Source organism: Alternaria hordeiaustralica, assembly GCF_023758085.1.
Source record: "Alternaria hordeiaustralica strain BMP 2776 chromosome Unknown scaffold_2, whole genome shotgun sequence".
Taxonomy (NCBI): domain Eukaryota; kingdom Fungi; phylum Ascomycota; class Dothideomycetes; order Pleosporales; family Pleosporaceae; genus Alternaria; species Alternaria hordeiaustralica.
Window position 1 is genome coordinate 858585 of NW_026056774.1, and position 22957 is coordinate 881541.

A 22957-nucleotide genomic window follows, 5' to 3' on the forward strand; every position below is an offset into this window, starting at 1 on the left:
CTTGTAAGCGAATTTCCTTCATGGAGGACATCGATACGACTTACAGGTGGCAAACTTAGTCGGTACTACAGCGAAGAAGACGAAATCAATTGCAGCGACCGATAGCGGTAAACAAAGAGACGGCGCAGATGCAGAAGTAAGATGAAGGTTGTGTGTCCGTCTGGTACGCGAGGCAGGTTCGCGGGGAGATGCAGCCCTAACGGAAGCTAAGACATGCATGGCACCGACACAATGAACCAGTGTGGTTCTCGACCTGCCTTTGGTGCCTCCTCGAGCCTTCCTACCATCGAACTCGAAAAGCAACGATCTACCGTACCGGCTTTGCTTTACGGCCCAGGCCGCCATCGTTCCCTGCTACACGGATCTTGCCCATTACTTCTAAGCGAATGAGCGACACGCACCCTCGCGACACGTCCTCTGAAGTTGTACGCAGTCAGCCGCAGCCCTCCATGTCTACCACCAGTTCGCAGTACAGGAATGCCGCCCAAACTCCCTCGCACTACCAGGACTTCCCCACAAGCAACCACGACCCTTTGTATGGCTTGGGCGCATGGCAGCAGCATCATGCTCCCAGCCACGACTCGTACGCTGCCGGCCCGTCAACGGCGCAATTCTTACAGTACCCGGCAGTCGGAGTAGACTCCGCTGGTACGCATCCGCAGTCTGCTCCAACGGCTTGGTCTGGTTACGTCAGACAGGCACCTCTGGAGTGGCAGCACGCTGGACCTGAGCAGAACTACACGACGCGCTCGACCGTCCCCTATTGTGATGCTGAGGGGAGCGCGTCCGTGCCGCACCAAATTCCCACAATCCCGCGCCACTATCAGCACCAACACCAGTACCAGCACCAGCCGGCGCTGGATCTGGGGCACGCATTACCCTTGGCTTCGCAGGATCACGTCTTTCGCAGTACAGAGCGCTTTAACGAGCTGCGCGTTTCGTCAGTAAGTGCACACAAGCAATGTTGTGCCCTGCACTAGGTTCGCGACTAAATCATCCAGGAGTCCCCCGCCAATACGGTAGACCCACCGTACTCGAATCATGCTCAGAAGCTACCTCCAGTCCCACGACTCTCGCATTCACAGCCGCAGACTGTTCTGCTGCACACGAACCACGCGCCACAGGTACCATTGCAGCATGATGTCGGGTGGGAAGCGCATCAGCAGTACTCTGGTCATGTTGGCGACGCTGTTACCACCCGAGCTCCAGATACGAGGCACCATAGCACATCTACTATCCCTTGGCCCATGAACCCCGTCGAAACTTCCAATGCGCCTACTGTTTACGAGCCTCCTCAGACCATGTCGCGGGAATGGGCCGTCGCTGAAGCACCACCTGATCATGAACTTTACGCACGGCAGCCGGTCCCAGTCGATCAGACAACCACCCATTTGTTGGCTCAGCATAGACCACCGCCAAAGAAGAAAGCAGCCAAGGTTCCTTCGTCTTTCGTTGAGCGCCAGGAGAAGCTGAAGGTGTCCAAGCGGAAGGGCCCTCTCCAGGAAAGACAGAGGGAGAAGACCCACACCATGCGCAAGACCAAGCGTATATGCGTTCGTTGTAGATTCTACAAATCAGGGGTATGCATGTCCAACATGACGCAGTGCAAGACTAACGAATGTAGTGTGACGAAGGAGATCCGTGTGAAAAGTGTGAGAAGATCACAGGCCACGCCCGATCCTTTCGCGAGCCCTGTTACAGGGAGCATCTCGAAGACACTAGTCTTATACGTCGTTGTAAGTCATTGCAACATCTGCTGCTTGTTTGCTTCTCACAACTAGACAGGCAATGGCCGCGAGCACCAAGAGGAAGCCGAGTTCCTTGGTTACGACTGGATACACAACAGTCAACTCTACGAGATGGAAATCATCTGGAATCTCCCTGGCTACGGTCCTATACCGAACGCACAGCCTATGCGTATCGCCTTCCGGCCTTATAGCCCAACGCGCGGCCCGCTTGATGTCGCGACGTCCGTCTGGTCCAACCGGGATGGACAGGTTCCGTCTGTCGAACAACCGGCCTACGCCATATACGATACTGCGAATCTCGTTCAGGCCTACGAACGTTACTTCTCCAGCCTTCAGCCAGCGATCGAGGAGTGGATATTTGCTCGCATTCGGCAGGACGAAGTCGCCTATCATACTTACCAGGAGGTGGTACGCATGCGAAGGGTAAACGGAAGCAAAGTCCTCGATCTCGCAATGCGACTCCAATGTCTTTCCGTCGTATCCCAAGGATATGGCTCCGTCTTCTCGGAGAACATACCTGGCATTCGCGAGTACGATTATCGCCGACTCGGCCGTAGCGACTACGAAGCCTACGACCGCAACTCATGCGACCGCCCACTCCCTGGCGCCATAACCCACCAAATGGATGTCGCGGCTGTGAAATACCTTCGCAAACTGGAAAAGCTTTTCGTCAAGGAACTAGTGGCGCTGATTTTCAGGCCCAGGATCAAGCCTTGGTATGAGCTCTTTCTGGCATTCTATGTCATCTTCTGGAATCTCGAGTACATCCATCACGGTGCGCAAGACTACATCAAGTCCAAGAACGGCACAGTAAGTGGACGTCACTATCTCATTTTTCCTTTACAGATTCTGACCGCTCTAACTCTGCTAGTTGCTCGAGAACCAGGTCAGCAACGTGGTGACCACTCAGATCAAGAAGTGGGAATTCGCTTTTCCAGTGCTGTTGTACCACTGGCGCTGCATTCTTCGGGGCTACTCCCCATTCAAATTAGCACGCGACAATCCGGACGAGCTCCGGGAGCGAGGTCATATTGATGCAGAAGGATTCGCATATGTCACAGCCATCGCCAATCTATTTGACCGAAATAAGCCCGGTAAGTTGGTACCGTAGATCCGCTACTGCAAGTCATTTGTTAACCAGCGTAGATCGCTTCCAGCCGCCGCTTACCGGGTTTGCCGCAACGCACTGGTCCACCTCTAGTCAATGGATCGTAAAGCTTTTCAAGGAAGCTGGAGCGTAACGTTCGCGTTCGCTTCGTGTCATGTTGTTCCCCTCTGTTTTTTGATACCCAGTCATTGAATGGCATTCGCGAGTCATTTTCTAGCCTGTTTCGCGGATCGCGGTTTTGTGGAGAGAAATGGGAGGCAAATGTGATGAATATTTGAGTACGTCTACCGTCAGTCTAGTCAACAGGGGAATACTAAATCAGGCCAAAAACAAAAAAGTATGAACACAGGAAAGCGCTGTCATTCTCTGTCATCATTGCGGAACGCATGCCAAATTTGCTCAAGTCATTTCTGCCACCATTTGCGCCCTTGGGAGAACTTTACTCCGTAAAGTCTAGTAGATACGGAAGTAGCTAGCCGTGGCTCTCGCGTCCGCTGATGTTGCGCCATGGGTCGGTGTCAAAAACAGGGAGGCTCTGAGGTCTGCCGGGAGTGAACGGGTCGTCAAAGTTGTTGCGGCAGCTAGCCGGCTTCTCCCAAGCATTTGTGGAGTCGCGGAGGAACAGGCGCAATAGGTGCCGGGTACTAGCTTTGCCATCAACACCGCGGTATTCTGCACGGGCGTGCATGACGGACAGGTTATGGAGAAACTGGATGTCGCCTTGTTCCCGGTCAACCTTCGTGCAGAAGCGCTTGGCTAGCTCTTCAACGGCGTGCATTGCGTGCAGCTGCTTCCGAGTGACCCTGGGCATGCTAGGGTCACGCGGGATGCTATCAGTACCAAGTAGTGGGGCCTTGACTAGCTGGCACATGGGTTTTCCCTTGGAGAAGAAGAGGGTAGGTCCTAATTCTAGGTAAGGCGCCCCATCCCTGAAGTTAATTAGCAAAACTTCTAGACATCAGATACGACGAAAGCCGTGCTTACTTTTGCTTTAGCTCGAAGGGCCAGTTTGGCTCGGCCATCGTCTCGAGCACTTCTGGGTCCTTTTCAAGAAGCTCGTTATAGATTCTTGGAAAGCTCGCAACGAACTGCTCGCCACCAGCTTCTGGCCCGCCGTCGTTGCGCACGTACAAAGCAATGACATCGCCGGAGAAGCGATCACTGTGGAAATCCATCGCTGCAGTGATTTTGGACCCAGCGAGACCGAGGTTTTTGCAGTCGTCTGGAACTCTCTTCCTGGTGGCGTCGAGAACGTGACTCAGCGTTTGATTCGCATAGGCGTCTGTTGCTCGTTCTGGGCAGACGTAGGAACATATGCCCGCAAAAGCAATTACGGCCTCTTCGTCATTGAGGTAAGCACTATCAAGACCCCGGAGTACGACCACGTTGGTGCCTTGGTGAAGCTCTTTGCTGATTGATGAGAGCTTACTAGCCAATTTGGGGCTGCCGAGATCAAAGGTTTTCTGATCTATCTTTGTCCGCGGAAGACCAGTGACTAAAGGTGTGAATCAGCATCGGCTCGTAGAAGAAGAACTGAGTAATTTGGTTTTGCACTCACGCTTGAACTTGATAATGGCCGCCCTCACATTCCGAATATCGCAGTCGGTAAGTTTGACTACGTACTCAGCTGGTTGGAGTCCATCACCTTGCCATACCATGGGCCCCGTTACTGCCGGTGGAAGTTGATCAGGAGAACTGAAATTGGACGAGGAGCTGCTGTGGAGACTGTCAAACGAGGACCTCGCGCTGAGTACCGGAGAAGTCATGTTCGATACGTCGATTGCAGTGTATTCCGCTCAGTGGTCAGGCTCAAAATGAACTAGTTATATTTCGTATTGATTCGATGTATGTGGCGTTGTAAATGTAAATGTAATGGCAGTTGTAGTGATGCGATTCAGGAGTGAGCCTGAGGTGGGCGTTCTTATACCTCATTCTCGATCAATGGGAATCTCTTGAAGACGTTTATCGCGTAATCGCACGCCGCCGTTGTCACGGTGTGTGAATTTAGAGCTGACGGAGCCGCACTTGCTAACGAGAGACTGACATTCGACTTTAGCTCGCCGGAACATTGGAACAGGGCCGAAAACCATTCCCGCTAGCATGGACGGTTCGAGTGGGTGGGTGACCATGTACCTATGTGTCTCCTCCCCGTCTTATCGTGATTCGTCACCTGATGCCCTCTACGCTAATGCCTGTCAGTCAGCCGCCATGACAGTGGGCAAATCCTCACTGAACCACCCTGCGACTCGGGTCTAACGCTCACGGGGGGAGGCAGCGGAACGCATCGAAGCTTCGCCACACGGGCGAAATTGGGTCTCCTGCCCTCCACCAACTTATCCACTGTGCTGAGGAGAGTTGCTTACTGGTAGGACGTTCTTCGGGAGTATCATGTGGGCCCATGGTTGCCACACAATCCACCGTAATGATCGTACTCAAAGTTCGCGTAGGCGGCATGCCGGTGGCAGAAAGCGAGGCGATGCGATGCGCAGATCCTCGGAACGTGGCTCTGATATTGACAGATGTTCGTGCCGCACATCGAACCTTCGACATGTGGATGCAATCCTTTCAAGCAGTCCGCCCGATGGAGAGCAAGGACTTTCCCTATTCCCATCAGCCCTATGCGGTCGAACCTATAATTGTCAGGGATTCCAAGTAGTCACTATCCGCCCAGCTCCTGCATATGCAGGTGAGTTGAAACGGACAGGCCTCATATCTTCATCAGATCTTATCTTCATCTTCCACTCGTGCGGTGCAAGCATGTGATCAAGCATACTAATTTCTGATCTGAGACCTAATCCGCGATTTGCGATGGTGATGACAAGGATCCATGTACCTTATTATTGAGCCTTCGTCCTTCACCGTGCTTAAGGCACAGCCTACAATCCAACACAACCACTACCACTCACGACAGCGCCTGTGGCTCACCGGAATCCTCTGCAACAGGATGTCATGCCAGCGTAATGCTTGCAATATGGGCAGCAGCGGTCGAGGCCTCGGTGCAGCTCCAATGCGAGACGCCTCGGAACCGCCCATCTGCGACCACGTTGAGCTGCGCAGCTTTCAAGCATGTCAGGGTCTGCCGACATATGCGCTCTATTGGCTCAATAGGTAAAGATGCGCTGCCGAGCTTTCAGCTTACGAGGGTGGCTTCTTGCTATTGGCGTAGCCAGCATATACAGTGTTTCCACCCCTCCCATGCCAACACATCCTAGTGTCGCATCCGTTGGGCCCGGGGTTGCAGTAGTCGAATCCCGAGGGATGTTACCTACACCGTGTACGTATAGCAAACACTGCCGGTAATCGCGCTATGATCTGTCCACCTTTGATTGAGCGTATGGTGCGGCTATCCGCTGATAGCCAAGGCATCCATCGCTCTCACTCACTCACCATGTCTTCGATTCCCGGGAATTCTTAGGTTCATTAGATGGCTCCCGCATCGAGATCTAGCTCACCGCTAAGGACGACTTGACTTTGCCTGTTACGAATATGACACATCCGCTGCCGGGCCGTTCGCTTGTCACACGCAGGTAGTGAAGAGCTAGAGCGCTTGGAGAACAGCGTACTGCACTGTGCATGACTAGGTCGGCGTCTCTACTGTAGCCTCATGGCGTGCCTTGGTGAAGATATTGTGACTGCACATCGGTTTAGTGCCGAATGTTGTATGAGTGATCAGCTGGATCCACAGAGGCCTTCATAACGGGCGTACATATTGCATGAATATGCAGCTAGTCGGCCCATCATATGTTAGGGGGACTACGCAATCTGTAGCGCCTAGCTCGCTTCTGAATACAATACGATCGTTTGTACTCAGCCTTGCGGCGCGTCCCAGACTTGATCGCTTGCATCATGTCAAAAATCGAGCGGCTCGGCTATGACAGCTCATGGGAAGTCGGCAAGAGGCATGATACCGTTTTACAGACACGGGGCCCTGTAATCACACACGTGGGTCGTGTGGGGTCGGATCAATCTCTGTATCGGGCCTGCGTGTATTCCTCAAGGAATTTTCACCCTGCCAGTGCTGCGTTCGCAGGTGGCTTTCGTGCGACGGACGGACAGGGGAGCGTAAACGTCGTCGGGGCATTGATAGCGATCCAGACGTGGCGATACTTTCCGTGAGCACCTAAACCTCCAAATGCTATATTTGCGGTGTAAAGAAGGATCGCTGGGTTGATGCGTGCCTGTTCGCAGTGTCAGCTAAGCTGAGTATACTTGACGCCAGAACTGACCTTCTATGGTAGACTGTGTAATGGACGGCTTTCGAAATTGTTGCAATACACGTGAGCTTAGATGGTGTACTACTAAATTGCGGCACAGGCTGAAGAGGGAGTTCCGCCCATCCTCACTAGCGTGTAGTCGGTGAAGTAGAGGCATGTTCCGTGCTTGGAATGTGGCGCATGGGCCGGACAAGGTCGCCCAGCCCTGAGCATATATCTCTCGGTAATTCGTATGGGCCGGCTGTGAGCACTGGTGGTCAGCGCGTGACAGCAAACCATGGCCACTTTCAAAGCGCCTCGATATTGCGCATGAAAACCGAGTTTCTCTTTCGAAGGGATACTTTCCGTGCAGGATTTGGTACGATCGCCAGTATTTGTGGCGTTCAATGTAGCGGGCTCGAATGCTGAGCTCTTCGAATGCGTGATAGCTCCCATCTCCCCCGAGCTTATCCATGCTCCAGAATCTAGAGCATTCACCAACATCTATTGATGAGAAGCCGCGACTGCGACTATATAATTGAATCGTTGGTACTCATCGCTCCGGGAGATCTTGCCGCGCCCAGCGGATGAGATCCCGAAGGCACGTCGATGAGCTTGCGGGTCAGTACGGCAGGGCTTGCTCGCTTGAGGCTGTATGGGCATGGAGAAGAGCGCAGATGGCGACAGTGACGACATGGTGTTCCAATGGGGAGGTCTCGTCCATGGGGCCTGATCGGTGAGCGAAAGCTGGAGTGAAACACGAGGTGGGGACAGGGATGCCGGATCGAGACTTTTGCAATTTTCGTGATGCTTCATGGCTGCGCCCCTATGTGAAAGGGCTATCGACGATCCATGAGGAGTAGTTAGGTAGGATGTTAGGTTTCCTTACAGGTGTAGCGACCGCGCCCTTGCTCACTTTCGCTGCTAGCTCGTCGTTAGTGGCCAATGAGCTTCAAAGGGGGTCGAAATCATTTGCGTCTGCAGGGATGAGAGCACATGGCCTTTTCATGCACGTCACAAGCGCTACAAGCACTAGCTCCGGCGCACGCCCATAAATATTATCAGGATGGCCCCAACGCGCGAGCATTTCCAGTCTCAGAAATGGGAACGCCTGGTTCGGCTGTCTCTTCTCTACGACACGACACACGACACTCACCAGATGTCTTTCTCCGCACCTGCGCACCAATTTCTATGAGTGCAGTACCCAAAAAAGACTATCCGCATGAATTCTTGTCAGTGTTCGGTCTTTCCAATGAAGAGTTAGTGTCTGGCAGGACAGGACAGGGTACGTTATCGCTTGTATCTCATCAGCTGAAACAGTAGACCATGTTTATACTTTCTGAACGATCTATCACGCAAGCTGCTAGGGAGTGCGAGCCTGAGCCACTCCCAACATGGATTCGGATATTATACTTCTCTTTGGATATCACATTCGTTGCCTCGGGAGATCTGAGCCCATCTCGGCTTCATGTCGGCTTTGCAGCATGCAGAAGTACACACCCGGCACTGTGAATGTGGACCTGGGTCCAATATCTGAAGACCTGATGTGGGTATGCGTCGGTCTGGACCGCGATGGATCTTTCAAAAGGAATGAGGGGGTGTGAGGAACGACGAAGACTCCGGACGTACGGCAGATTTGGGTTAAGCTGGTGTAGGATCCAACTGCCCTGGACCCTACCAATCCCTCTGTACGCGTACGACTACTGTACCTAGGTGTGCATTCGATAGTCAGAACCAGTATGTTGGCATCGCGAAGTGCGTCTTGCTGTCGACAACCACACGGACCGAGATAAATCTCCCAAATACGACTTGGACAGGGAACAGGGACTCACAACTAGATAGCAAGGACAGATTAGTATCCAGACATGTAAGATGTAGCCTCACTGTCATTTATTCATTTCAGTACGATTACTCATAGATCTCCCTAAGGCGATTGAAAGCAATCACCACCTATCGTAGCTATTCCTATAGACTTGATAGGTGTTTGTTCTATGTCAGATGACGTCATATTCTGCCCAGGCTGGCTTCGAGCATCAAATATCTGTGCCGACCATCCAGCCGCAGTCGGCCCTGTAAATATTTGGATTCACCATACCTAGGTACTGCTGAAGTTGATCAACGCTCTACCTACCAACATTCGAGGATATAACGGAAATAACTATTGATTTTCAGCGTAGACGTCACTACCGCGTATGATGCAATGATGGAACTTCAAATATCTACCCACAAAACAAAAGCAACACAGATAGGCACAATACGCTGAACAAGAGTTAGACCGTAAAAACACCTTCAGCAAACTCCACAATGCCGCCATCAGGTCTCGCAATTCTCATCGGAGCCGGACCCGCTACTGTAAGTCGTCTTGCAGGCCCCGCACCGAACACACGCGTCTAATGAAACACGTCTAGGGAACAGGAATAGCACGCATCCTCTCATCACCCGCCCATGGCAACCTCGCCGTCGCACTCTTAGCCCGACGCCCCGAAAATCTCCAAAGCGTCATCTCTACAGTCCGCTCCGCCAACGAAAATGCGGTTCTCGAGGCCTTCCCAAGCGACACTTCGAAAGCATCTCTAGAGAAGGCATTTGCAGACATCAAAGCACACGAGAGCTTCAGGGGGCTGAACCTGAAGCTGGCGATATACAGTATCAAGCATTCAAGCAAGAAACCGTTCTTGGAAGAGACGAGGGAAGACTTTGAGGATAGCCTGGAGACCTATGTCGGAGGGGCGTTCACATTTGCGCAGGAGAGTTTGAAGAGATTCTTTGCGGATCATGGTGAGACGGGCTTGATGGATGGAGGGGAGAAGAAGGGCGTAAGCAGAATCGTTATAACTAGCTCGTTGCATGCAATACTAATTCTTGACAACAGACGCTTATCTTCACTGGCACGCTCGGCGCGCTTCGATGCAGTGCCCAGTTCGCTGCATATGGTGCTGGACGTGCCTCTGTCCGTCAATTAGCGCAGACACTGGCCCGTGAGATGAGCGAGAAGGGCGTGCACGTCGTACATACGATCGGTAATGGTGCGATTGCAGATGAAGACGGAGAAGATCAAAAGGTGGGCAAGAAGATGAGCGCCGATGCTGTTGGTGAGACGTATCTTTGGCTGCATCAACAGAAGCCTTGTTTGTGGACACATGAGCTGGACATGAGGCCCGCTTGTGAGAAGTTTTAGAGGTGTTACCAGAGCCCTTGCTTCTGCGATCCGCGGATTCTATGATAGAGGCAAGACCGACTGCATTTCATGATTGATAGAAAGGCTATAGAAATGTAGGAATATGCATGTCTGATCACCTGAGAAGGAATTGGGAACCAGAATCGGGTCACTCTCTGTCTTATATGTCTTACGTCCGTGACCAGTGCAGTCCCCAACCTGTGCGCTTAGAGATGCGATCATCCCAGACTCCTTGCATAATGTACTCGGGTTGTAGTTGGCCTCGGAGTGGTCCGCTGTTTGTTTCGTCGCCATCGTCTCGGACATAGTAGAGAGTGTGGTGTAGGGGTTGAAGCACAGCTTGCACGGATGAGTAACATCACTTGGGCATGTGTAGGTGAGCTCACTTGGCACGATGCCAATGTACCGTCAACGCAGCTATGCCAGACTATGGTGTATGGGCTGATGTATTGGGATAGTTATAATGTATATGTTCTATCAGTGAAACTGTCCGCCAGCAGTACCACTTCGGGGTGTGATATATCGTCAGCTTTGGCCCTTGCGACCCCTGAGCGCTTTGAGATCTGCAATTTGCTTCCGCGTCTTGATCCCCCTTAAACTTCTTCCTGTGGATGATGATGCATGTGTGATAACAGGTTTCGAAAGCCCAACCAGCCTCGCACATACATGACTGATGAACACCTTCCACCTGGTCTTCGCATACCGTGGTCTCCTCATAATGGTGAAGTCCGTCTCCCCTGCAACACGGTTATCTGCATATCGTAGTGAAATTGTAGTCTGGCTGAGCTGATGTGATGAGGGTATTGAATATCCAAGTCGCAGTCCTCTTGTCTGCACCAAACGTTCTCTGCACCAAATGTTCATCTCCACTTCGTAGCTTGTGAACCAGCCTGCAATAGCACAGACAGGACATACTTGGAGACCGGTCTTGTGTCGTGCGCGAACAGGAAGCCCAAGGTCTCACGGACCGAAACTGGTGAGCAAGAAGTCGACTTCTGGAAGTTCTTCCTCTTCGCGCGAGATTGAGCATTCTCATTTCTTGTACCTCATGCAAGGAAGAAACTGGATAGATGCGCTGCAATCTATTCTAGTAAAAAAATGAAATTCAGCCAGCTCCTAAAGATACCTAGGTAGGGAAGACTTCTATATTATGTACTTCTGACTATTGTTTAGTGTTTCCCTGAAATAGAGTGCTTGCATGAGCCAAAGAAACCAAGACTGTGAGTACTCTGAAGGGAGAAGAGATGGAAGAGTGAGGTGTGGGTCCACAACGGGGTTCTTCGGCACGGCCATGATGACGTTCCGCGCGGGCGCTGACGTTAATTCCATTGATCCAAGCTTGCCTAGCCAAAATCTGCGACAACACACCACAACATTGAGCAGCACAGCAGAGCGTGCTCGACAACCACCCATCCCACTAAATCACCCCCACAGATTTGGAAAAGATGGCGCCAGTAAACACACCCGTACCACAGGGAATTCCCTCGCCGCCACCTGTCCGAATTGCCGTCGACACGAACAACTCGCTGTGGGATCGGTTGAGCAATTGGGCTTCAGAGAACAAGGGTGTCGTGTACACGATTGCGGGTATAACACTGGTTGTCGGTGCTGGTGGGGCTGTCTACTACTTCTCCAATGATTCAAGAGACAGCGCGGCAGACACAGCGGCGACCAAGCGCAAGAGGCAACGCGAGCGCAAGCGCGCAAAGGAGAGGGCCGAGAAGGACTCAGCGCCAGAGAAGTCTGCAGAGTCTGGTAGGTCGATGCAGCTCTCTGACAAGGACGTCCACTGATGAGAAAATAGAGAAGAAGGCATCTGTAGCAGAAACAACCGAAGACAAGCTCCCAGAGGTTGACGAGAACAGCGTGGGCTCGCTCTCGGACGAGGTGCGACACATGTCCTGTAAAATCACCCTCAAGGGCGATGACTGACGATCCGTAGGACCGCAAAGACTATGCCGCAAAACTCAAGGCTGCAGGCAACAAGGCCTACGGGTCCAAGGACTACAACCGCGCCATCGACCTCTACGGCAAGGCCATCCTCTGCAAGCAAGACCCCGTCTTCTACTCGAACCGCGCCGCCTGCTACAATGCCATGTCTGAGTGGGACAAGGTCATTGAGGACACGACCGCCGCCATCAACCTCGACAACGAATACGTAAAGGCGCTGAACCGACGAGCGAACGCATACGAGCAGGTCGAGCGCAACAGCGAGGCCCTCCTCGACTACACTGCGAGCTGCATTATCGACGGCTTCCGCAACGAGAGCAGCGCACAGAGCGTCGAGCGTCTGCTTAAGAAGGTCGCCGATGCCAAGGGCAAGGCCATTCTCGCCTCCAAGGAGAAGAAGCTGCCCAGCCCAACTTTCGTCACAAACTACCTCCAGAGCTTCCGACCGAAGCCAACACCAGAGGGCCTCGAGGACGACGCCGAGCTTGATGAGGAGAGCGGAAAGGGCCAGTTGCGCAAGGGTCTGAAGGCCATGGCCACCAAGACCGGCGATGGATACACGGAAGCTGCGGCAGCTTTCGACCGCGCAGTCGAGCTCGGAGACCTTGGTGAGCACGAGGCTTTCGCGTATAACATGCGCGGAACCTTTAGCTACCTCAAAGGCGACAACGAAGACGCGCTCAAGGACATGGACAAGAGCATCGAGCTCCAGCCCACACTAACACAGAGCTTCATCAAGCGTGCGAGCATGCACCTCGAGCTCGCCAACCCGGAAGCTGCCGAAGCCGACTTCGCCGCCGCCCTCGAACAGAACTCCAGCGACCCCGACATTTTCTACCACCGCGCACAACTACACTTCATCAAGTCCGAGTTCGGCGAGGCCGCAAAGGACTACCAGAAGTCCATCGACCTCGACAAGGACTTCATCTTCTCGCACATCCAACTCGGTGTCACACAATACAAGATGGGCAGCATCGCCTCGTCAATGGCCACATTCCGCCGCTGCATGAAGAACTTCTCCCAGGTCCCCGACGTATACAACTACTACGGAGAACTACTGCTCGACCAGCAAAAGTACCAGGAAGCCATCGAGAAGTTCGATACCGCTGTCGAGATGGAGAAGACCAGCAAGCCCCTCGGCATGAACGTCCTGCCCCTCATCAACAAGGCGCTCGCGCTCTTCCAATGGAAGAACGACTTCGACGACGCCGAGAAGCTGTGCGAGAAGGCGCTCATCATCGACCCCGAATGCGACATCGCTGTCGCAACCATGGCACAGCTGCTGCTGCAACAAGGGAAGGTCACAGAGGCGCTCAAGTACTTTGAGCGTGCGGCCGAGCTGTCGAGGACAGAAGGCGAAATCGTCAACGCTCTCAGCTACGCCGAGGCAACCAGGACACAACTTGAGGTAAGCCACAGGATCCACACTTCACACCGAAGCAAATGCTAACTCTCGCTATTAGGTGCAAGAAAAGTACCCCAAGCTCGCTTCGAGACTAGGTGCCATGGGCGCGGCTGGCGGTGGCTTCGGCGGCATGCGATAAACACCCTACTTCCTTCCTTCCTTCGATCAAACCATGATACACACCTTTTCTCCATCCCCCTCTTCTACGCTCTTCTCACCCCTTTGTTCCAAAATGATGTATTTAGTATTGGGCACTCCGAGTGTGCGGAACTGCAGAAGGTTGGAAAGCTCCTTCATGAAACCGAGTTGGCCGAGGGAGAAATGGAATATGCGTAAAAGAGAGTAACAACAACGGGCGTTTATTTTGATGTGATAGCTCTCCTGCTCCTGGTGGTTGTGTAGTTGTAAATGTATGAGTGGTTGTTGATGTACGATGATTATTACTACTGTTCTTCGAGACAAACGTGCCGTTCACTATAGAAACGACATAGTTGATCTAACCAGATATATTGAGTGTACTTATACTACACTGGTATCAAAGCCTCATCCGTACATTTGCCCTCTATCAGCGGTCTATACGTTCACGGAACGTGTGCTATGCATATCCCGTCGTTCCAACAACGCCATCTCTATCCGTGTCATGACATGCTTGATGACTTACTCCCCGCTCAACTGCAGAATAAGGGTACTAGCGACGTCCAAGAAAGGAAAGGGACTAGTAACAATCTTCTCTCCCTCCTGCCGTCCAGCACCAACAAGCTCCGTTCGCTCTCGTAGGATGTCCGTTCCTCCCTCGCGAAGCTTATTCGCCAGGTCCTCGGGTAGCGGCTCACCCTCACCCAGTCTGCGCCAGATACCTTGCTCGTCATCCCATCCGTCTTGATGCGGGTTCTGGTGGCTTGAGGAGAGTGCGAATGTGTCAAGGGAGGGGGTCGCTTTGATTTCGCGGACGAGGTTAGACACGAGACGTTCGTAGCCGGCGCATTTGAAGTCTACGACGAAGAAATCGCGGTCGATGCTGTACAGTTGAATGGACATGTAGATCCAGACTGCTTCGTCCGGGTACGGGTGTTCTTCGCTGATGGAGTTTGCACGCTCAGATGGAGTCAGGCCTTCTATGCCGTGACTGATACTCGATGCACTTGCGTTGGTGGAACTGCGCCTGCGAAGCCCCGAGGGGTCGTTGGCGAGATCGACACGCGACGAGTGCGTGGAAGACGGATGTGCGACACCGGGTGGGAACATGCCTTCTTTGCGGAAGCGGGCGTTGATGACCCATGGATCTTCTGGCACGTGGTATCCCCAGTCGTTGGTGTGGTTGTAGTGCCTCTTCTGTCGACCTCTCGACTCCTGCTCGTTCGTGTCCTTGTTACGTACGGTAAGCGGCTCGCGATGTGGTGAATTTACCCTAGCTCCCTGATCTTCGTGCGATGAATGTGAGGATATCGAATCTTGCGAATGGCTTCGCGATTTCGGCGGTGAGCGGTCATCAGGGTTCTGAGAAGTACTGCGGCTGCGGGATCCGCTCCTGCCACCTGCTCGCCGAATCTTAGGTATTTCCCAATCGGCGCCCATGGCTTTCAGAGCCTTGAATATGGCAAGCATAGCCTCTGCAGGCTGGTTCCTCGACCTTATACCGAACTGCCACTTGGTCGCTCGAGGCTTCTTGGCTGGCAGACTCGTCATAGGCTCGGGCTTATTTCTGCCTGCTTCTGGCATCGTACGGAAGTTTGGCTTCAGCCTTCTCGCTGAGATCTGCCTCTGTTCTTCGGTCTGTTCTGGAGTTGGTGGGAGACCATCGTTGTCTTGGACCCTGCTGAGTGGTCTCGGGTGACCTTTCATGTAGGCTTTGTGATATTCCGTGAGACTGCTTGGCAAGATAGCGACTGTGCTCACGGGACTTCTTATGTTTGCGAGTTGGCTGCTAGCGTTCGATCCTTGACGTGCCCGTTCGTGTTCCGAGTTCGATGGCGGTATGAATTGGGGTCGAGAAGCAGCATTCAAGGACTGAGGCCGGAATCGATCCATATGACTGTCGTGCGTAGGAGGCGACATTTGATCCCATTCAGGACCCGTCAACAAGGCTAGGACCGATTGTTAGCCGCGTACAAGTTAACAGAGAGGGTAGCTTACGATTCTTCCGCATCATCTCGTTCTCGCGAACGATCAAGTAGGCATCCTTTATCGCACTAGGCTCATCGCGTGCCAATGCGTCTTGCACGTCATGCTTTGCGTAACCCATAGTCTTGCCGAGCTTTGACACGACATTCTCATGCAGCGCCTGTACACGAGGAGCATCGGCCGACGGCGCGAGTGCCTTTGGATCGATCGCCTTATTCGGATCCGCTCCACTGTCGAAGAAGTCTTGCGCAGGTGGTTCGAGATACGGAGGCAGGTCTTTGGTGAACCAGGGATCTTGCCGCAGTTCGGGGATCGTGATGCGGTGTACGGGGTTGACCATCAACATTTTCCTGATCAAAGACGTAGCGCCTGGGGACAGATAGCTTGGGGTGCTGTACTGCCCAGCGGCGATCTTTTTGAAGAGCGTCGGAATATACTCGTCGTCGAAGGGTAGTCGGCCCACTAGGAGAACGTAGAGGATGACACCACAACTCCAGACGTCGACTTCTGGACCCGCATACAACTTTCCGGATATAACCTCGGGCGCGGCGTAGTTTGGACTTCCGCAGCTCGTCTTGAGAAAGTTGCCGTCTGTCATGATGTTGCTCAGTCCGAAGTCGGCGATCTTGACGTTGCTGTCGTCATCGAGCAGGAGGTTCTCTGGCTTCAGATCTCGGTGGACGATCTTGTGTCTGTGGCAGTATTCGACGGCGCATACGATTTGCTGGAAGAACTTGCGGGCCTGGGCTTCCTGCAGCTTCCCGTGGTTGACGATGTAGTCGAAGAGTTCACCACCAGCGTACTCGAGGACCATGATAATCTCGGTCGGTGTAGTTATGACGGTGTAGCTGCGAGTGGTCAGTACGTCACTTGACAAACATACGAATAACCCACAGCTTGATAATATGAGGATGCCGTAACAGCTGCAAGTACTGGATCTCGCGCTCTATTCTGCCTGCCATGTCTCGAGTAACGAGTCGCTTGCGGTTTATGATCTTGAGCGCCACCTTCTGGCCGCTGACCTGGTGGGTGGCCAGTTTGACCTTACCGAACGAGCCCTCACCGAGTGTCCTGACTATGGTATACTGCCCGAGGCGCTGGTTCGCCTTGGAGTCCTTGCTCTTGCTCTCCTGCACGGCTGTACCGAGCGCAGTGGGCGGCGCGACGGCATGGTCATTGGCCCTGGTGGTGCTTGCCGCGCCCGCTCCTCGCCGCTGGGCGGGCATGGAGATGGAGAGCTCCTCGAGGTCCTCGTTATCGATTGCGGCCGACATGGTGGGCGTGGTATAAATGCGACGGCGGTGGGCGAGTGGGGCGTGTCGTGCGTCGGAGCGCTGGCTGAAGCCTTAGCCGGGGTGTTCGGTGGTGGTCGTCGGCGGGGACTATACATGTAGTGTGAGCAGGTGTGCCGATGCAGGGCTGAGCCAAACGGGCGGGAGGCATCAGAAGCATGTGAAGACGGGCGCGCCTGTTGGGAGAGCTCATTTCCGCCCGTGCAACGGGTGACGGGGTCGACAAGGGAGGAGCTACTTACGTCACTGCTGTCTACTGCTTTACAGCGGGGCGCGCAAGCCGTGGTTCTGGGGCTCGGTGCTGGCAGTCGACGGCGCTTGGCTCACTGCCCCGCTACGACGCGGCGAGGGCCACCATCAAACGGGCGTAAGGCGAGGGGGGAGTTTGGTACACGATGGGCGTGCGGGCGGCGGCGGCGGCGTGCGACGGAGCGGTGGGAGGGTGCAGGCCGGTGACACGGGTTATCGATTGCGAGATGGCCGGCTGCAGTGGAGCGCTGCTGTATGTAGCGGGGTGCGGCCTGGTGAGACACGGAGTGCGTCTGCGGTCGAGGGCGGAGGGTGGGAGGATTTCTATGCGGGCCAGGGCTCCGCTAGGTGAAGAAAAAGATGGAGTTATGGGGAAGCGGACTAGGCGCAAAAAGTGACGGAGCTTGGGGTATCGTGAAGCCCCTCTTGGCTCTGCCTGCGGTTGACCAGCCCGCCGCGCCTATCGCACCCCGTCACTGCTGCAAGGGCAATCGCAATGACACGAGCAAACGGATCACCGGAATCGGACCAAGGTGTTATCTACTGTAGTGCTTCTATCGCGTGTGTTACAGCAGTCAGCCCGCACATGTTGACTTGCATGAAGCACAGCTCGCTCCCGCCTCCACGCGAGCCCTCCACGTCCTCGTGACCGCTGCCCCATGGGCAATTCCCAAAAGTCCATCCCCAGCTAACCTTCTCCATGCATACCACTTTGCCAATCACCGGCTGCAGGACTCTACTCCACCCGTTCATGATCTCACCGGAAGCAGAACATTCGTCCGAGTCCCCTCTGCTGGACCTCGCGCCGGGCAGCACCGTCGACGTATGCAGCCTCGCCCTCGCTAGTCGAGCTTGCACTACTGATCTGTTTGCCCTTGCCGTTTCCAAACACCCTCAACAAGACGACCATGCTTCCTGCGCTGAGTATACTGGCGCACAGGATGGCAATCATGACAAAGTTGCTGTTGCGATACTTGTGCGGGCCGTCTTTGGCATCTTCGGGCCACCCTGAGTATAGTGCATAGGTTGTGAGGATACTCCCCAGATTACCAAGTCCAGAGACGAGTGCGGCGGCTGCCGCTACGCCCACTTCTCCATGGCGGGGCTGGAAGATCTCGTTGGACCAGGCCATGCAAATCGGCACTGTCGGCCCAAGTCCGAAGCCAATCAGTAGGACGCCACCGTAACGCGACCAGTCTTTGGCGAATGTAGCAATCAAAAGACCAGCGATCTGTATCACAACAGCAGCACTGAAGAAGGCAGGTCGATGGTGGTGGAAACGGTCCGAGAAGGGCGTCACGATCAGAATAGCGATCAGGTCCATCTGTTATAGTCAGCCTCAGTTACCCCAGGTGACTTCAGGCACTTACAATCCAGATGGGTGCTGAGAGCAAACTGAGCTGGATACCTGTGAGGCTCGGGTTGATGCCGCGGATGATGACAGTCGCGTATGCCTGTGTTCCGTTCCCAACACCCACTACACCAAAGTACATGACAACGAGAGGGTATATCCTCCAGTCGATGACAACGTGCCAGAGATCTTTCATCGTCCACAGCTTGCGACTGTATACGCGGGTGAGATCTTCGTAGTGGATGCGGGCGTCTTCACCTTCCAGGGCTGGTCTGCCTTCTGGCAGCCACTTCATCCATCCAGTTCGCTGGCGGACTTCGCCTGGGGGTAGTGGCCTGTCAGGAAGCCACCACAGTAGCGATATGCCGACAATGAAGCCGACGATACCGTACAGTAGGAACATCCACTGGAAGCCAACTAGTCCACCTACTCCATCCATCTTCTGGAAGCCAGCAGAGACCAGACCCACAACCGCCGCGGACATTTGAGATGCTGTGAAGTAGCGCCCAATACGCTTGCCGGTGCGAGATGGAGGATAGAAAAGAGTCAGGTAGTATGACATACCCGGCCACATGCCTGCAATAACGATACCAAGGAGTAGTCGAAGGAGACTGGGCTGCTGTCAGTCTCGTTCAAAACTATGGCTTCCTCACGACTTACTAAAGGTTCCAGGCAGCGTTCATAGCCGTCAGGCACATGCCAATGATACCAACGCAGGTCACGATACGACTCATCCATGCATGCGGGCTGACCCTCGACATGATGAGATTGGAGGGAAGATCGAAGATGACATAGCAGACGTAGAACAGCGCCAGACCAGTAGAGACCTGTTTGGGTGTGATGTTGAGTACCGATCCCAGATCATGACCCTCGGCCAGGTTCATAGTCTGAGCAAGTCCGATATTGGATCGAATCGCCGAGCATATGAAGTAAAGGATCCAGAATGCTGGAAGTATCCGGCGATCGAGCTTGCTGGGCGACTGTCAGCATAATTCGTGATGGGAAATGTGTGACTTACGAATAGACTCTTTCGATTCTATCGATGTCGACCATCTCAGGACCGACTTCGGCATCCCGATGCAGCCCTGTCTGCTTCGCATCGCTAGTCTCTCCGACCCTCTTCTCGATAGGAGCTATCTCCCCAGCATCTGAAGCCATGTTGTACGACTGACGCAGCACGAGAAGAAATGATGAGCCGAAGGCGAAGAGATAGTCCACGGTAAAACACCTTCCTACTTACTTAAGCCGATACACCGTTCGGCTCCCGCTCGAACTGCGTTCGCCCTCCCATTCGCCCATTCAAACATTTTGCATGGCTAGTGGGGTAACGCTAGTAATGGTTTGGGGAATGATCATGGCCGGCGGTCGAGACTTGGGTACATGACAACCAGCAATACTCACTCAGGGTCCACACGGGCTTACTGTGCTGCACGATCTAGGACTCATAGCAAATTTGTTGGAGCTATCCCGGATATGCCCAGGTGCGGTACTGAACGTGCCTGTGGCTGAAGTAACTTTTCTGCGAAACGAACTAAGACGGAAGGGTCGATGGGCGGCTCGATCTGCCGCTAAAGCGGGACTTCCGAAACCTCGTCATTGTTAGTAATCTACCATCTGAATATATCAGACCCATTCCCAGCAACCAGAGTAAACATACCCTCAAACTTTACAATTGCATATCCTCATGTGTCCCGTACTATACCAGATGCTCGCAAACACATTCGTGCGCTCATCGCGCCGGATACGGCCTTCAGCGCAAACGCTTCGTCTCCGAGGCGCGCGACAGGCGTCGACATTAGCAGAGAACCCACACATTGTATGTACTTCGCGCTGTCAGAAAGGCAACTACTGACCCAATTCAGTACGTACATAAAGATCCGTTCGATCCGAGCAAAAGATTGCTATCACTGCTGCCCACCGAACCTCCCACACCACAACTCGCGATAGGCTCCTGCACCGCGCTCCCTCCAACGCCGCAGAACTTCACCGAGAACCCGCAATTCCTCCCTATCCTCTCCTCCGTGTTCGCGACACATGCCGTTGAAGATCCCTACGTACAATCCCAAGCCGCTGTCTACGCGTCGCCGGGCGGCTTCCACCTCTCACAACCGAACGACGGCGCAGGCGGCGCGAACCACCAAGGCGGAGCGGGAGGTGCAGGCCACGGAGGTTGGATACATATCAGTGACTTGAGGAACCCACCAGACTATGGCCGCATCGCGTGGCCGGAGGACATTTTCGGCAGTGTAGAGGTCGACTCCAATGGACAAGTCAGTGGAGGTGATGGAGGCTGGCAGAACAGCGGGACGTACCGGGTTGTGACGAGGGAGGGAATGTAAGTTTACTCCCAGAGGCGGAACATGCGGGTACTCGCTAACACACAGACAGTCTCGGATTGACCGACTTCATGCGCGGAAAGATGGTAGAGAAGCTGCTAGATTTAGAAAGGCAGATCAAGCGGAACTCGTAACGGCACGGCACGACACGACGAAGGAATGATACCCAGGAGGAAGCAACGCGATTTATCAGAGTCGCTCGTAATCGAATTGTACATGCATAATTAGCCTATGGCCAGTCTATGGGGTATCTAAACACACACAACCACTTCACACCTACACCATTCTCCCGCTATCGCGTGAACTTATCTCATCCTACATCTCAGTCCCTCAGCTTAGTTCACCCCTCTCCAGCCTCTCCAAAAACTCCTTCCCAAACTTAACACACTGCTCATACGCAACCCTAAACCCATCATCACCCCCGTAATACGGATCATCAATCTCCTCGCCCTTCTCTCCTCCCCTCCCTTTCCTCATCTTCCCCCCAAACTCGCCAAACAACATAACCCTCCCCACACTCTCCTCATCCACATCTGCCTTCTTCAACTCCCTCTGCCTCAACGCCTCTAAATCCGCTAGATTCTCATCGTCCATGGCGAGTATGTAGTCGAACTTTTCAAAGTCGCTGCTAGGGGAGAATTTGCGCGCCGAGTGACGGTAGGAGGTTATGCCGTTTTTGCGGAGGGTGGCCATGGTGCGGGAGTCGGGGCTGGAGCCGAGGTGGTAGGCGCCGGTGCCGCAGGAGTCGATTGTGTTGATTAGGGGATGGGGTGGGTTGGTGGTGATGGATTGGAAGACGCCTTCTGCCATTGTTGAACGGCCTGTGGGTGTTAGAGAAGGTAGGGAAGGGAAGAGGGTGGACGGCTTACAGATGTTTCCTAGGCAGACAAATAGAACGGAGACGGGTTTGGGGGATTTAGAATCGCTCATCGTGGTGTTTTGGGATATGTCTCGGCCGGTTGCGTGTTTAGTAGGTGGGAGGCTTTTGTCTATGCTTGAGCCTGGTGGAGCTACGAGCGATCTGAGAGGATCTGGGGACGGCGGAGTATCATCGGGATTAGCCTCGTCAGGTAAAGCGATTCCTCACAGCAAGCCTGGCCATTTCCACTCGCAATAGACTAGATGACATTGCAAGCTGATACACTTCCAGTGTACCTACTGACGATGTCGCAGAAGTAAATCGACTGCATCACTGTGCAGTATTCCTCTACATGGTTGTCGTGCTTCGCCGCAACATGACGTGGGATCGACAGGAACACTGCTCGAGCACGTCGTACGCGATATCGCTACAGACGATCATCCGTGCATTACAACTCAGGTATGTTTACGGATTGAGGGGTCAGATTGCTTTTGCGACATACGCGTAGGCTCGAGCGGTGTGATGTAACCCTCGACAAGGACACCCACTCTTGCACTACGGCAACAAACATTTGCGATGAGCAGATGACTTGTCACTTCGGCTGTGTGGGGTCGCCGAAGTCGTTGAAGCTGCTAGAGCCGCATCTGCATGTGCCTCATGACTTGCTGGGATACCAGGTGCAAACTGACAGAACTGAGAAGATGACGGCGACAGGAAGCAACCGCCATGTCATCTTGTCAACATGTACTCGCAGCTAACTATCGATAGCGATAATCTCCGGCACTTTCACACCCGTTGATAACCTAAAGCTTTGACGGAAATAGATTCGGGCTTCGTAATAGCAGGGCTGTGAAGTGTGGCGCTCCCCGCGATTGCGCAGCGAGTGCTTGCTTGGCAGCTGCTCAGGTGGACGTGAATGTGCGAACCCTCGAGGAGCGAGCCTTTCATTGCTGAACTCAATCCCAGCATCTTCATCTCTATTGACTTTGAGGCCCCAGTCGCGCATTGTGAAGAAGCCGGTTACTTGCGCTTTCTTACATCATTCCCTACCCGCCGTTGCTCCACGCAACCGACTCGGCGCGTTTCCGACCCACCAAACTGCACCAGACGTATCTGAAACACGGGCATATACCAGTCGCTATTCCCTCGACGCCTATACGATAGCAC

General features: G+C 53.7%; 7 protein-coding genes across 7 annotated transcripts; 4 read left to right on the top strand and 3 right to left on the bottom strand.

The window, feature by feature from the left end:
• Window positions 1-1301: 1301 nt before the first annotated feature.
• Window positions 1302-2989, top strand: J4E84_001751 (uncharacterized protein; the record flags this gene model as incomplete). The annotated part of the gene is made up of 4 exons (XM_049384381.1): window positions 1302-1545; window positions 1786-2558; window positions 2620-2842; window positions 2895-2989. The coding sequence occupies 4 exons, from the start codon at window positions 1302-1304 to the stop codon at window positions 2987-2989; spliced, it is 1335 nt and encodes a 444-aa protein (XP_049247737.1).
• Window positions 2990-9353: 6364 nt separating this feature from the next.
• On the top strand, window positions 9354-10227 carry J4E84_001752 (uncharacterized protein; the record flags this gene model as incomplete). Its single annotated transcript, XM_049384382.1, has 3 exons — window positions 9354-9401; window positions 9458-9865; window positions 9922-10227. The coding sequence occupies 3 exons, from the start codon at window positions 9354-9356 to the stop codon at window positions 10225-10227; spliced, it is 762 nt and encodes a 253-aa protein (XP_049247738.1).
• Window positions 10228-11672: 1445 nt separating this feature from the next.
• TOM70 (TOM (translocase of outer membrane) complex component) lies at window positions 11673-13721 on the top strand (the record flags this gene model as incomplete). The annotated part of the gene is made up of 4 exons (XM_049384383.1): window positions 11673-11982; window positions 12032-12114; window positions 12170-13585; window positions 13641-13721. 4 exons carry the CDS (start codon window positions 11673-11675, stop codon window positions 13719-13721), a joined length of 1890 nt encoding a protein of 629 aa, XP_049247739.1.
• A 518-nt stretch (window positions 13722-14239) lies between these two features.
• Window positions 14240-16977, bottom strand: J4E84_001754 (uncharacterized protein; the record flags this gene model as incomplete). The annotated part of the gene is made up of 3 exons (XM_049384384.1): window positions 14240-15666; window positions 15716-16551; window positions 16598-16977. The coding sequence occupies 3 exons, from the start codon at window positions 16975-16977 to the stop codon at window positions 14240-14242; spliced, it is 2643 nt and encodes an 880-aa protein (XP_049247740.1).
• Window positions 16978-18001: 1024 nt separating this feature from the next.
• Window positions 18002-19753, bottom strand: J4E84_001755 (uncharacterized protein; the record flags this gene model as incomplete). The annotated part of the gene is made up of 4 exons (XM_049384385.1): window positions 18002-18568; window positions 18615-19206; window positions 19256-19567; window positions 19614-19753. The coding sequence occupies 4 exons, from the start codon at window positions 19751-19753 to the stop codon at window positions 18002-18004; spliced, it is 1611 nt and encodes a 536-aa protein (XP_049247741.1).
• A 526-nt stretch (window positions 19754-20279) lies between these two features.
• Window positions 20280-21065, top strand: J4E84_001756 (uncharacterized protein; the record flags this gene model as incomplete). Its single annotated transcript, XM_049384386.1, has 3 exons — window positions 20280-20411; window positions 20458-20930; window positions 20984-21065. 3 exons carry the CDS (start codon window positions 20280-20282, stop codon window positions 21063-21065), a joined length of 687 nt encoding a protein of 228 aa, XP_049247742.1.
• A 196-nt stretch (window positions 21066-21261) lies between these two features.
• J4E84_001757 (uncharacterized protein) lies at window positions 21262-21861 on the bottom strand (the record flags this gene model as incomplete). The annotated part of the gene is made up of 2 exons (XM_049384387.1): window positions 21262-21752; window positions 21801-21861. The coding sequence occupies 2 exons, from the start codon at window positions 21859-21861 to the stop codon at window positions 21262-21264; spliced, it is 552 nt and encodes a 183-aa protein (XP_049247743.1).
• Window positions 21862-22957: the final 1096 nt, after the last annotated feature.